Source organism: Lipotes vexillifer, unplaced genomic scaffold (genome assembly GCF_000442215.2).
Source record: "Lipotes vexillifer unplaced genomic scaffold, Lipotes_vexillifer_v1.1 scaffold586, whole genome shotgun sequence".
NCBI lineage: Eukaryota > Metazoa > Chordata > Mammalia > Artiodactyla > Lipotidae > Lipotes > Lipotes vexillifer.
The window spans coordinates 662,269-677,713 of NW_006781860.1; the positions used below are offsets into that span (position 1 = coordinate 662,269).

Here is a 15,445-nt window from a genome sequence, read left to right on the forward strand (position 1 = left end):
CTTTTCAAATTCGACTTTTGTCCAAATATATGCCCAGGAGTGGGATTGCAGGAGCATATGGCAACTCTGTTTTTAATTTTTTAAGGAACTTCCATACTGTTCTCCATAGTAGCTGTACCAATTTACATTCCCACCAACAGTGTAGGAGGGTTCCCTTTTCTCCACACCCTCTTCAGCATTTATGATTTGTAGACTTCCTTTTTTTTTTTTTTTTTTTTTTTTTTTTTTTTTCGCTCGGTGCATGGACGTATAAAATTAAGACCATATTTTCAAGTCTTCTTGACAGTTAGGCGTGACCACGTAGGTTTTTGTGTCTGGGATTTGAACAGAACTTGGGTGCCGGGGCACGAACCCGCGTCCCCTGCATCGGCAGGCGGGCTCTCAACCACTGCACCACCAGGGAAGCCCCTTTTGTAGCCTTTTTGATGATGGCCATTCTGACCAGTGTGTGGTGATACCTCATTGTAGTTTTGACTTGAATTTCTCTAATAATTAGTGATATTGAGTATCTTTTCATGTGCCTGTTGGCCATCTGTTTGTCTTCTTTGGAAAAAAATGTCTATTTAGGTCTTCTGCCCATTTTTTTTATTGAGTTGTTTGTTTTTTTGATATTGAGCTGTATGAGCTATTTGTGTATTTTGGAAATTAAGCCCTTGTCAGTCACATTGTTTGCAGATATTTTCTCCCATTCCACAGGTTGTCTTTTCATTTTGTTTATGGTTTCGTTTGCTGTGCAAAAGCTTTTGAGTTTAATTAGGTCCCATTTTTAAATTTTTGTTTTTGTTTCCATTACTCTGGGAGACAGATCCAAAAATATATTGCTCTGATTTATGTCAAAGAGTGTCCTGCCTATGTTTTCCTCTAGGAGTTTTATAGTATCTGGTCTTATATTTAGGTCTTTAATCCATTTTGAGTTTATTTTTGTGTATGGTGTTAGAGAATGTTCTAATTTCATTCTTTTACAGGTAGCTGTCTACTTTCCCCAGCACCACTTATTGAAGAGACTGTCTTTTCTCCACTGTATATTATTGCCTCCTTTGTTGTAGATTAATTGACCATAAGTGCATGGGTTTATTTCTGGGCTCTCTATCCTGTTCCATTGATCTATGTGTCTCTTTTTGTGCCAGTACCATACTGTTTTGATGAATGTAGCTTTGTGGTATAGTCTGAAGTGAGGACTTGTGATTCCTCCAGCTCCATTCTTTTTTTTAAACACATTTATTTATTTATTTTTGGCTGCATTGGGTCTTTGTTGCTGCACGCGGGCTTTCTCTAGCTGCGGCGAGTGGGGGCTACTCTTCATTGCAGTGCATGAGCTTCTCATTGCGGTGGCTTCTCTTGTTGCAGAGCACAGGCTCTAGGTGCACGGTCTCAGTAGTTGTGGCACGAGGGCTCAGTAGCTGTGGCTCACGGGCTCTAGAGCGCAAGCTCAGTAGTCATGGCGCACAGGCTTAGTTGCTCCACAGCATATGGGATCTTCCCGGACCAGGGCTCGAATCCATGTCCCCTTCATTGGCAGGCAGATTCTTAACCACTGTGCCACCAGGAAAGCCCTACAGCTCCATTCTTCTTTCTCAAGATTGTTCTGGCTCTTCGGGGTCTTTGTTTCAATACAAATTAAAAAAAAATTTTGTTCTAGTTCTGTGAAAAATCCATTGGTAATTTGATAGGGATTGCATTGAATTTGTAGATTGCCTTGGGTAGTGTAGTCATTTTAACAGTATTGATTCTTCCAGTGCAAGAACATGGTATGCATTTCCATTTGTTTGTGTCGTCTTCCGTTTTCTTTCATCAGTGTCTTATAGTTTTCTGAGTACACGTCTTTTGCCTCCTTAGGTAGGTTTATTCCTAGGTATTTTATTCTTTTTGATGTGATGGTAAATGGGATTGTTTCCTTAATTTCTCTTTCTGATACTTCTTTGTTAGTGTATAGATATGCAACAGATTTCTTCATATTTTGTATCCTGCTACTTTACTGAATTCACTAATGTGCTCTAATAGTTTTCTGGTGGCAGCTTTAGGATTTTCTATGTATAGTATCATGTCATCTGCAAACAGTGGCAGTTTTACTTCTTCCTTTCCAATTTGGATTTCTTTTATTTCTTTTTGTTGTCTGATTGCTATGGCTAGGACTTCCAAAACTATGTTGAATAAAAGTGGTGAGAGTGGGCATCCTTGTCTTGTTCCTGATCTTAGAGGAAATGCTTTCAGCTTTTCACCATCGAGTATGATGTTAGCTGTGCGTTTGTCTTATATGAGCTTTATTACATTGAGGTATGTTCCTTCTAGGCAGAGACAACTACTTTTGACTCTTTTAACCTGTTTCTTCTGATATCTAATGTCTTATCTTAAAATCAGTGTCTGTTCTACTTTTTCTTATACATCTTCTTCTGATGTATCAGTTCTAAGTATCTTCTCACTTAAGAGCATGGGCTGTGATGTCCGTCTCCTGGGCCTAAAGGTAGACTTAGTGGGCCTACATTTCTCATTTCTGTCCACTTCTAGCCTCTGTGACTATGGGTATTTTGCTTTTCAGAGCCTCAGTTTCCCTTATCTGTGAAATGGAATAATCTCTGCCTCAGAGGTGTGCTCTGTGGATGAAACGAGGAATGTTATATAAACATCTGTTCCTAGCACAACTCGTGGCACATTGTAGGTGCTCAGATATTCCCTCATATTTCCTTTTGTGTCTCTAGAATCTGGCACCCGTTTTATTTTTATTTATTTATTTATTTATTTATTTTGCAGTATGCGGGCCTCTCACTGTTGTGGCCTCTCCCACTGCGGAGCACAGGCTCCGGACGTGCAGGCTCAGTGGCCATGGCTCACGGGCCTAGCCGCTCCATGGCATGTGGGATCTTCCCGGACCGGGGTACGAACCTGTGTCCTCTGCATTGGCAGGTGGACTCTCAACCACTGCGCCACCAGGGAAGCCCCCGTTTTATTTTTGAAGCTCTTAAGTATTCTTGAAAGTCACCTTCTGGATATCATTCATTGGGTGACTGCAGTTGGGGAGTCTTTATGGGGCAGTTAGTTGTGGTCTCTGTTCTAGTTTGACACTGAATCTCAGAGTGATGAAATCTTTAGGGTTCATTTTATACTTCTCCCCTTGGAGAAAGTTGGTACTTCTAGTTCCTTATTCAACCTCTTATAAGGGGATCTAAGAATTGTTTATTTTGCATTGAGTTGCATGTTTCAGGCTTTATTTGGGAGGAAAGAGAGTAGAGGCAACGAGCCTTTTACCTTTTACCTTTTTACCTCCTCAGTTCAGCTTTAGTTGAGGAGCGAGGCAGGAGTCAGACTGATGGTGGCCTGAATATCAGCTGTGGTACCAGTAGAGCTGATTGGAGCACGTGTCTAAGATTTGTGACCAGAGGGCTTTAGACACTCATCTTTCCAGTCACAGGCAGGTGTGGACAACTCAGGCTTCCCACAGGAGTAGGAAGAGAAAATTTGCCATTGAGGCCAGACTTCTCCAAAAATGACCCACCATGCGGCTGAGTGTTCAGGCCTTATTGATAAGATGTGTTTGTCTCTTCCAAGGGAAGGAAGACCCTTGTCGGTGAGGGACTGGAGCCATGGGCCAGGCACCCTCCCTCCACACATGTCCCTCCTGAGCAGTAGAAGCTTCCTCCCTCTGAGGGGAGCCAGAGGCAGAGGCATGTGAGGTCAGCTTCCCAGGAGAAGCTCATGACCACTGGTATCCCAGCCGTGGTACAGTTTGCTGTGGTTCAAGCCTCCCGACAGGAGTTAAATTTGATGTTCCATCAAAATGGAATGATCTTAAAAATCCTTCTTTGAGGGCAACACCTGCTTACCATGTGAGACTTATTAAAGATTTGGACTATGTGCTCTCTGTGTATGTTTCTTTTGCAGGTTTTGTATTTTTAATACATTCTTAGCAGGGTCAGAAAATCCATGTCATGGTTTGCCAGGCAGTGATTTTGATGTTTTAATGTAATTTAATGTGTTATAATACTGTGTTCCAGTTCCTTGGAGGAAATACAAAGAGCAGTTGTGAGCCAAGAGTGGTTTGTTGTTCTTAACGTGCTGTTATACCTTCTTTATTTTAAAAAGTTCAAAGTATGCTGAAGGTGATGCCATAATAGGCTGCTCTCCTGTCTCTACCTAATTTGATTTATAAGAAGCTACAGAAAAAAGGCATTTTACTTGTTTATATACTTCCAATAACCTGAACTGTTAACCCACAGAGATCAGAAATGGTTTTATCTTAAGTGATAATTTCTCCTTTCTGTTGGAGCTGAATACTACCTGGTTACATTTAACTTTTCCTACCATATTGGCAAGGTTGTTATTAAGTGTTCTGGAAATAAAAGGAATGAAAAGAATGCATTCATTTTGGTGGCTTAAAACCTTTTCTTAAAGGTAGCAAAGTTATTTTTAGTTTGGTTATTAAGTGATAAAATAATAAATATAAAATGCATTTATTGCTTTTTGTAGTTTTCTCTACTTGGTTTTACATTCTTTCCGTTAAGGAAAAGATGACAGTGGCATTTATTTTAAAAAATAAAACAAAATAGGGGCTTCTCTAGTGGCACAGCGGTTAAGAATCAGCCTGCCAATGCAGGGGACACGGGTTCAAGCCTTGGTCCGGGAAGATCCCACACGCCGTGGAGCAACTAAGCCCGTGTGCCACTACTACTGAGCCTGCACTCTAGGGCCCAGGAGCCACAACTACTGAGCCCACGTGCCTCAACTACTGAAGCCCACACGCCTAGAGCCCATGCTCCTCAACAAGAGAAGCCACCACAATGAGAAGCACACGCACCGCAACGAAGAGTAGCCCCCGCTCACCGCGACTAGAGAAAGCCTGCGCGCAGCAAGGAAGACCCAATGCAGTCAAATAAATAAATTTTAGAAAAAGTATTAAAAAAATAAAACAAAATAAATGACAATGTTGATTCTTAATGTTCAAAATGCATATTCCTTTTCTTCTTTGGGGGTATGGATGATGAATGGAAGCCTTTTAACTAGCAGGGTATATGTAGAATTTACCTTATATTTAGAATTTGAACACTTAAAACGTGGCACTTTTTTTTCTTTGTTTTTTTTTCTTTTTTTCTTTTTGCGGTACGCGGGCCTCTCACTGTTGTGGCCTCTTCCGTGGCGGAGCACAGGCTCTGGACGCGCGGGCTCAGCGGCCATGGCTCACGGGCCCAGCCGCTCCGCGGCATGTGGGATCTTCCCGGACCAGGGCACGAACCCGTGTCCCCTGCATTGGCAGGTGGACTCTCAACCACTGCGCCACCAGGGAAGCCCATGGCACTTTTCTAACTACTCTCATTATTTTTTATCCCAGTTTAGATTCACACCATTCCACCTTTCTAATTTATTCCTAATCTTAACCTGATATAAATATTTTCCTGCCTTATCATGAATTGGGTGACTGTCTTTAGATTGTTCAGTTAAATTGTACCCAGGGGCACCAAGGTTTGTTTGTCTTAGGTTGCCCCATCCCTGTAAACTCTAATTCTTTTGCTAATTCTTCCCTGAAAAGCAGACATTGTAGCAATTTGTGTATGAAATCATAATTTTTGGGTGGAATTTTTGTCTACCATGCTGACTTTCCCTCCTGCTGTTTCAGCTCCTTATGAAGCTAGACAGCCCCTTGTCCAGCCTGAGGGACCTTCGTTGGGGGGCCCAGGAGCCAAACCCCTTCGGCATCAGGCTTCCCTTATCCGGGTAAGTGACGCCGCTGTGGGGTTATGCCAGTGGGAGACTTAGGGGGTATGGCTTCTTGATGGCCCTGTTTTTGTTTGTTTGTTTGTTTTGTTTTTGTAAGCAGAACATAAAACTGCCCCCTAATGCAAATATTGTACTTCTGGTTCTGTTGCTTGTGTATTTTCCTAAATTGTTTCTACTGTGTGTGTTTCTCCCCTTCTCAGTGTCTCTAGGCTAATCCGGGCTGGTTCTTAATCTTTGGTATGTCTAAAATGCCCTTCCACGTTTATCTGCTTAATCAGTAGGCACCTCCTTCAGGAGGCCTCTACTTTTTCCAAAATAGCCTATCTTATCTCTGCCTTATTCTTTAATATTACTTATTCAGGGCATAGTTCGCTATTGCCCATTTTGTTTTGTGCCTCCAGTTATACTGTAAGCTTTGGAAGGCAGAGGTGGTTCTCCTGTATTTTCTCTCAGTGCCTACTTCAGTGCTGTTTGGAAAACAGTTATTTTATAAGTGGCAGCAACTAGTTTCCTGTTTGTAATCGATACCATATGGCAGAAGCACAAGTGATCTCCCAGTTTCTCCTGGCTACACCACAACTTAGCAAATTTCAGCTTCCCTTTCTCCAGTGTTTCCTTTGGATAAAGAGCTCTTATTTTTTCCCATGTCTGCAACTGTTATCTTGTGTAGTATTTCTGAGTCCTGTGCTGGTGAAGTCATAGTCCCATAAAAGGGTGTATGTGTATGTCAGCATGAGAAAAACCCTGAGAAAACTGGATTGGCTGTTTGATTCTAAAGACAAGAGGAAGTAGGGTGGTTTGTATAACATTTCAGTTGTCCAGCTTAGGAAGAAGGATCATTTATGCTCAGGGATTTCTCACAATAGACGGGTGATGTCAGATAGTCCCATAAAGAAGTGGGCTGGTATTCTAGAAGAGAATAAACAAGGCAGAGGGAGATTGAGGTGTTCACTTCATAGCCTCTGGGAATGGGGCTCTGTGTTAGGCGTGGTACAGAACTTAACTTCTGAGGTAGAACTCTGTGTACAAAGAATTTTCTTAAAGGTGGTAGATAATTCAGCCATATGCTGTGTATTTGTGTATAATTCTTCCTCCAACTATCAGATCTAGGTATTGTTGTATCTCTTAGTATAGATGAGGTAACTGGCCGAGAGAGGTCAAGTCATGGGTCTAAGGTTTCATTCATAACTAGTAAGTGGCAGAGCCACAATTCGAGCCAGGCCTGCCCAATGTCAAAACCTGCTCTTTCAAATACTTTCCTATATACATTAGAGTCCCATGTTACAAGGATGCTAGGTTCTAGAGTTGCTGTATAAATAAACATAGGGTGTAGTAAAAATATTCCTGAAAATTCCTTATTGGTACCTAGGTCCAGTAGAGCTCAGTTTTACCCCCAAGTTGGAACAGACAGTTGTTTCTTCAGCTGAGCCGCAGATGGAGTAGTTGGCTGCATTTAGAGGTTCTGTGGTACAAAAATACATGTTTTTAAACATGATAGTCACACCCACCGTGGAGTGATGGTTACATTAGGAAAGGTATCGGAGGGACTGGGATTCATGTAAAAAATCTGTGAGGTGTGGCCATGCATGTTTCTACAGAGTCTGTTCTAGTGCTGTGGAGACCACATCCTGAACTGTTAGAAGGACGGTCAAACAAGCAGTAAATCCCGAACCTCGCCATGGTTGGATGGGGCTCACTGGGCCCTTTCTGCGTAGCCACCTGGCTGAGATGGACATGGGCTCTCACTTGGACTGGTGTCCTGGGACTTCTCTTCTAATCTCTAGGTCCGTTTTTCTGCTGGTAAATGTGCTTCTTGAGCGCTTCAAGCAACTAATGTTTACTAAATACCTATTAAGTGCCAGGTATTGTGTTGAGAATACAAAAATGAGGTATAACACATCCAGTCCCTGCCCTCATGGAGCTTATAGACTATTGGAGGAGATGGCCATTGATCAGACCATCACAAAGTAAATATATAATTATGATATGTGGTGAGTGGAAATGACAGTGTGCTTTGAGGATGAAAAATGGTGGCGGGAAGTTAGGTCCTGGCCTTGGCAGGCAGGGGCTGATCAAGGAAGGCTTGCAGAGGGGAGTCACACTCGAGTTGAAAGGGAAAGGGTTGAACCATGTTAACCAGGTGGGGGGTGGGGCAGGGGAGAGCAGGCAAGAGGATAGAGGGAGCTGTGCATACAAAGATGTTTTCTATGAGCTTAGCACTTTATACACACCTCTCTTGCAGTGCTCAGAGCTGTCTTATGAGGTAATTCCTGTCATTATCCCATTTTTCAGATGACAAAACCTGAAGTATAAAGACCTTACTTAGTTTGCCTACGGTCACAGCTAGGAACTGGTAGGGCTAGAGTTCAAACACTGGACACGATTTCCTGGCCTTTGTCTCAGGAACCGCATGGATAGTGATGTCATCTGTTAAGCCTAGAAGCCCTGAATGAAAAGCTAGTGTTGGGAGTATTGAGGCAAGATCATGAGATCGGTGTTGCATATTGGAATTTGAGCTTTAGAGACAGCCAAGAGGACGTGTCAAGGAGTTGGTAGGATATATGGGGCTGGAGCTCTGGGGAGAGCTGGGGCTGGATAGAAGTATTTGGCAGCCATTGGCCATTAGAAGGACTCATGGGATTGTGCAGAAAGCCAGACACGTTCTCATCCAGGTCCAGGCAGACTCTGCATGCCCTTGGGCAAGTTTCTTCTCTTTTCGGTAACACGAATGAGCTGGAATGGATTTAACAGACCATTGTAATACTCTGCAGCAGTCTGATTCCCTTAATGTTTGTTTGGTGTCAGTGTAGGTCCCCCCTCCTGTTTGGAGCATTGCCTTCTGTTTAAGATGAGAGCAAGGGGCCTTTTTCGAGACAGCAGTCTGTGGTTTTAATGGCTGATGTGTTTTTCTTTCTTCAGTTCTTAGGTTTCCTTCTTACTCCTTTCAACTTGGTTTGGCTGAACTCCATGTCCCAGACAGCAAAATGCCAACCTGAGTTAGCCATGTAGATGAGAGGATGTAAAGTGGGAGATTTCGGTGGTAGGGGATTAATAGGGATTGGGTGTGATGCTAGGCTGGGCCGGGGTCACTCATTCCCCATATTGCCATGCGCATGGGCTGATGGCAGCCTCGCTCTCTCCTAGCTTCCTCTGTGGCCTTGTATTCAAGTCCTTCCTGCCTGACTGGAAGAAGGGTGGCCTCTGGGAATGGGGGAAGGCTTTTAGGGACTCTGGGTCAGCAGTGTTGCAGCTCATGGGCTTGGCATTTCAGAGGTGCTTATGTGGAATTCAGTCCCAGCCATTGGAATGAACAGTCTTAATATTTTCGGAATTTTGATTTTTTTTTCAGGTGTTGGATGTTTTTCCCCTTGAAATTTCTGGTACTGAGCACATCCTATGTTGGTGGGTGGTTGACAGTGGTGTGTAAAGAAATGGTAAATATTCTTTCCTGTTTCTCTGTCGTGGTGTGCTGATAGGTCATTTTGTGGTTTACTGTTCACAAGTGATCCTCACCAAGTAGGTCACGTAGTCGTTTGTGATTTTGCTGGCGTGGGTTTAGAATTGACCCTCCTGCTCCCACTGTCCTCTCCTGGTTTGTCTCCTGCTTCTGTGACTGCCTCTTCCTAAGCTTTTTATTTCAATTTCCCTCCTTCACCTGCCCCTTGCGTGTTGGGGATCCCTGGGTCTAGTTCTCACTCTGTTACTATTTAGCTACATGGAGCCTGATGGCCACATCTCACCACCTGTCAGATGTCTTCACTCGAATGTCCCACTGTCACTTTTTGTTGTTTTTTAAAATATTTATTTATTTATTTATTTATTTGGCTGCCCCAGGTCTTAGTTGCAGCACATGGGATCTTTGTTGCCACGTGCGGAATCTTCGTTGTGGCATGTGGGATCCTTTTTTTTTTTTTTTTTAAATGATAGTTGCGGCATGCGAACTCTTGGTTGCGGCATGCATGTGGGATCTAGTTCTCCGACCAGGGATTGAAATGGGCCCCCTGAATTGGGAGCACGGAGTCTCAGCCACTGGATCACCAGGGAAGTCCCCCCACTGTCACTTTAAACATGTCTTTTCCCACAAAAGCAGTTCTCACCCTCCCACCCCTGGCTCCACGCCCCTGGCACGTGGGCCGGGTACACGGCTGTCTGTTTATGACGCCCCTCTCATCCCGTCTGCCCATCGGCTACTGAGTACCAGCCATATCACTTTCTAAATACCTCTCTCCATTGTCCGTTTCTCTGCACTTCCTCAGTTCATGCTGCCTTCTGTCACCTAATCTAATCTGTCAGCCTCTGACTCTTTCTTCCTGCTTCCACCACTGGCCTCTTCAAATCCGTTATCCTCGTCTTGGACAAAAATCATCCTAACACGAATGTGATCCTCCTGCCCCCTTGATTGAAGCCTGTCCCTCTCTGCCCACTGCTCCAAGCAGATCACCCGCGGCTCTCGGGGCGCTGGTGTCGGGCCCCTGCGCACCCCTGTAGCCACAGCAGGCCCCGCACAGCTGCCCAGTGTTTCCCACACAGTCAGTGTTCTCTGCGTGGGAACCTTACTCTTCAGCCTCTGTCTTGCCTTCTGGGTTTTCTCCTTTGTCTCAATTCATCTATGCTTTTTCTCCATTGATAACACGAAGTGTGAGAACTTTCTAATATTTCTTGTATGTGTGAGGTTTCCGTTTTTTCATTATTAAAAAGCAGTTCATTGCTTGTCCGCTTATTTATCCGTGAGGATCAGCTGGAGGGATGGGCGTCTGATCTTTCTTGATTTTCCTTCCCAAAGGCAGCCAGTGTGGTCTGTTTGTTTTGTATTATCCCGGGAATGTTTTATGCATGTATGAGCAAATACAAGTATTCTTATATATCTAATATATGCAGTATTCCTTTACCTGGCTTTAGGGAGACTGGTTTGGGAAATGCAATTTCCTTCCAGCCAGATCCCACTAAAAAATATCTTTTATTTTTAAACCAAACACACTTACTTTTTTCTTTTCACACTTACTTTTTAAACCCCAAACATACATGCTGTGATTTTTTTTTTTCTCTTTATGGAAGGGTGAACTTAACAGTCTTTTGGGGGCAAATTCTCAATACTTGCTGCTCTTCTTATTTCAAAGACAAAATAATGACAAACAGAATTTAGAGAACTTTATCACCGTGCCATTCTAATTGGGGGTTTGGCTATGTTTTCGGTGAAAGTTTTCTGATGAACAGGTATAGGAGGAGATGTTAGACATTGGTAGCCAGCCACCATATAAATCTAAAAGTCTGCAACTTGAAAAACATGTATTTAACTTAGTTGTCTCCTTTTTCCCCTCATTCTCACTCAATCTCAATTTCTTGCCGTGCCCCCCGCTACCCTGCCGCATAGGTACTTATGGCCAGAGGTGGGTACTGTTTGCTCCTTTGGTCCTTTCGGTGTGGTTCTAAATAGCAAAGACCGTGTCATGGGTGGTGAAAGAAATGAATACCCCCATGCTCTCTTGGAGTGGTGTTGGCATAAATCTGGAGAGAATTGATAGTCACCACAAGTGAATTGTTCATTCTAAGAGTTTTGATGGGAACAGGGAGAAACAGTCCTTCTGGGAGGCTGACACTGCACTGAGAGAACTTTCTGTGGTGGGAAAGCTATTTTATAGGTAGACTGGACCAGCATGCCAGGAGCACAAGGAGACTAGAAACTAGATTACTGTGGCGAAGGATTGGGGTGGGATGAAGTGAGGTGGCTGAGAGTTGAGTCATAAGGGAGCTGGTGCTCCGAGTTTGGAGCAGAAAGAAGCAGGAAGCAAGTAGGGCACACCAGGTCCTGTCCCAGCCTCTGTGGTTCCCTTCCCTGATGCTCAGCCCAGGGGGATGATCCAGGAGGTAGCCAGCCCGTGGCGGCTCTTTCGGGGTCTGGGATGTCCCTAGCAAGGCATCATTTGGCCTGTGTGTGGGTTGGGTTTTTTTTTTCAGTAGGGCCTCAGGCCTTTCCCCCTTACTTAGGAATCTTTCCCCTCGCCCGTTTTCTGCGAGCTCTGACTTTGCCCCCTGTGAAGCTCCCCGCGTCTCCTCCAGCACCGGGCCACTTCCACTAGTCCTCAGGTTGCAGGCCGACCATGTGACGTTCTCCCGAGTGGCTGGAGCCCAAACACCACCTAGTGATGATCTCCCTCCTCACTAGGCGGCAGCCAAAGCGCCCGAAGATTTTGGTTGCTTGTTTCAGATTCTGCAGTAAACACCATGCTGTTATGTTATTGGATTATGGGCTGTGAGCTTTCAGATACTCTTGTTCTTCAGAGCAATTAAAAATTTTTTAAAAATGTAAAAAATTCAAAAGATACAAAAGGGTACAGAGAGAAAAGTATCCTTCCCACTCTTTCTCCCAGCCATCCAGTTCCCCATCCCAAGGCACTTGACATGACCCATTTCTTTTGTATCATTAGAGGATTATTTTATGCATATACAAGTGAATATAGGTATTCTTATATGTAATTATATATAATATATGCAAGATATATAGTTCCACTTTTTTACATGTGTAGTAGCGTACTATACATCTGTTGTGCACTTTGCATTTTTTTTACTTATCAATAAGCTTTAATAACAGTCTGTAAGAGTACATAGAGTATGTCCTCATCTTTTTGGTTTTATCGAAAGCATAGTATTTCCTTGTGTACATCTGCCAGAAATCATGTAACCAGTCCCCTCTGATCAATAGCTAGAACTTGCAATCACAGTGTTTGTATATATATAGGAATAGTTCCTAGAAATGGAATAATTGGGTGAAATGGCTACACATTTTAAATTTTTGGTAGAGATTTTCAAATTGGAGGCAGTGGCCATTTACATACTTACTAACAAATGTATGAAAGTGTGTATTTTCTCATACCCATGCAAATGCAGTGTGCTAAGAAACTTAGGGATCTTGGCCAATCTGATAGGTGAAAAATGAAATCTTGGTGTAGTTTTAATTAGCACTTCTTTTGTGTGGTTGAGAGGAGGTCCTGGGCCCCTGATGCCCTTAGAGGAGGTTAGGGACCCCACTTCTTTTTGGTTCTGGAGTGCCCCAGGCCCACTGGCACTGATTTCTTGTTTCTACCTTTATGGCAGTAAAGTTGAATTAGCTTATGGCTAGAGATTAGGGCTGGGAAAATTTTCTGTTTTAGGGATGGTAAAAGTCACCACAGTGTGTGTATGTGTGTGTGTATGTGTGTACCTCTCAGCATTGCTCAGACAACTAAATTCTCTTCCTCTGACTGAAATGGAAGGGGAAATGGAAGGGTGAGGGGAAAGGGGGGAGGAGGAGGAGGGAGGGAGGGACAGCAGGGAGGGAGGGAGAGGGTATATGTGTGTTTGCCTTTGTGTGTAACGGGAAGAACTGGTTTGATAAAATTTATTGGAATGCACGTGACTTGTTCTCGGTTTGACATCTTGTTTTACCAGATTCACTCCCTCTTTGATTTGAAACCTAGATGGAGTTTGGTCATCTCCTAAGGGGTGAAAGGTTGATGTGTTCTGCTTCCCCAAATCTACCTGGAACACACAGATATCCCAGTGGTCACTGTTATTACCACAAAGAGGTCCTATTTTTCATAGCATCCAGCCTCTTTTTCCTACTTATTTTCTTCATCTACTTATAATTCTTTTTCAGATTTTCTATCCCTTATTTTTGAAACGTTTTATTGAATGATACTGAAATTTACTTTTCTCAGCCTAAATCTTTTGTAGCTGTCGCTTATGGTATTCCCCAGGTGCTCCCCATGTACCCACACTTCTTAATGATTAAAGTGATGGCAGTCACCTGGTTTCTTCACCGGGAGACACTTCTACATGAAAGGCAAAAATGTTCTGAGTTATGAGATGAGAATAGTGAAGAGATACTGGATCGTTGAAAGAAATGTGACTCTAGGATATAAGAGGAGGGTGCCTGGGATAGAGATTGAAGGATGTTTATGGGACAAAGATATTGATTCAGTAAATATCATGACTGATTGGGGTGCCGCCTTAAGGCCTTTCAGAATCCATGCTTAGAGGCGGTGGGGAACGTAAGCATGGTAGGCTGCTACACATTAGGATTCTAGCATCCATGGGGTTAGACAGGTTGATTAGATGAAAGCAAATAAGCACATTTTATTTGTGGGGTCAGTGTTGCTTTTCCACCCCAGCTGTGAGCATTTCATTAAAGGCTTATGGTGTCGAGAACTTTCCTGCTAGTAGCTAGGGCCCACACTGATTTGGTAGACAAGGTGCCTCTGAATTAGCCTCTTGGATATAACTGAAAACACCCAGTTGAGAACTCCTGGTGTCAGAGAGTACTTTGTAAAGCTGGAAGGGAGTGTGGTGTTTGTTTCCTAGGACCCTTTGGTCTCAGTAGATAGTGTGGTGTGAACAGGAAAGGCTCCCTTACAGGGGCACCATTTTACCCCTAAGCGCATCAGTATCCCCCGATCTCAGGGCAGCAGGTGATGTCATGCTCCCCATCATCTGTCCCAGCAAGAGGCACTGCCGACAGAGTGCTTCTCCGGGCCCCGTGCTGTGCTGGCCTCTTCAATAGTCTGTGCCCTTTCGTCCTCCCAGCAGTCTTGATTGCAGGGTAGGCTGCCTGCCAGATTGTGTCCTCAACTCATCCATTGGGAAGTACTTACTAAGTGGCCTCTATGGGTCAGCCGCCATGCCAGCGTGCCCTGAGGATGACAAACATGGTCCCTGCTGTTGAGGAGCAGTCAAGCGGGGGAGATGGATGGGAATTGCATGATCTTGCCTCTGCATGTATAGTGGAAAACTGACAATTGCCCTGAAGGCAAGAGAGCAGTTGGATAGCATATAACAGAGAAATCAGCCCTGGGGCTGGAAAGTGAAGGGAGGCTTCCCTGAAGAAGTGATGCTGGACTAAGCTGTGAAGGAGGACTTGGAGGGATGGTGCTGGGAGGTGAGGAGAGGGGTGTCTCACACCCCAGGAAAAGTCTGGACAAAGGGCATGCTTCACTGTTGACACCAGAATCTACTCTGACTAGCTGAAGCAAATAGGGATTTATAATAAGGGGTGTGGAGAGCCTGCCAACTCTTTGGAAGGACTGAAAATTCAGACTGTGTTCTGAGATTGCAGGAACAATTCCTAAACCCCACAGCAGAACTGGTGGCTAAGGAAGCCTCGCCTCTGCCGCGAGCAGAGCTGTGGATGGGGCATCTGCTGCCCTAGCTTTCACCCTGGTGCCCCACCTGCATGACCAAGGCTGGCAGAGTGAACGCTGTGTTCCCTGCCTCTTTCACCGTGCGACTCGGTTCTTCATCTGTCTTCCATGGGCGTGTTTAGTGGAATCTGACTCCAATGTGGCATTCTAACAGTAGAGGTGTTCAGAAGGTGTAGTTTTTATGTAGCCGTTGTCTGCAGTGCAGGGCGTTATGCTAAGAGGCGGTGGAGCCCATGTCTAGTGAGCCCTTGTGCCCCGTGTAGCATGGAGTATTGGAAGAGGGCTGGTGTGGCTGGAGCCTGGAGTCGTGGGGAGGTGAGGCCGGAGAGGTAGGTGGGGAACTGTTGGCTCAGAAGTGAAGTAAGTGACCCAGGTCTCATGGTGAGTAAGTGACCATCCCAGATTTGAACCCAAACCTGTCTGCCTCCAGAACCTGCACTCTTTTTTTTTTTTTTTTTTTTTTTTTTTCGGTTCGCGGGCCCTCCACTGTTGTGGCCTCTCCTGTTGCGGAGCACAGGCTCCGGACGCGCAGGCTCAGCGGCCATGGCTCACAGGCCCAGCCGCTC

The 15,445-nt window shown here is 44.4% G+C and overlaps 1 protein-coding gene across 2 annotated transcripts in view; it reads left to right on the forward strand.

Moving 5' to 3' along the window:
- REPS2 (RALBP1 associated Eps domain containing 2) overlaps positions 1 to 15,445 on the forward strand; it is a 231,222-nt gene that overhangs the window by 85,079 nt on the left and 130,698 nt on the right. For both annotated transcript variants that reach the window (XM_007454850.1, XM_007454849.1), the window contains exon 5: positions 5,606 to 5,703. In XM_007454850.1, the coding sequence (XP_007454912.1) occupies positions 5,606 to 5,703 (98 nt within the window). The remainder of the gene's footprint in view (positions 1 to 5,605; positions 5,704 to 15,445) is intronic.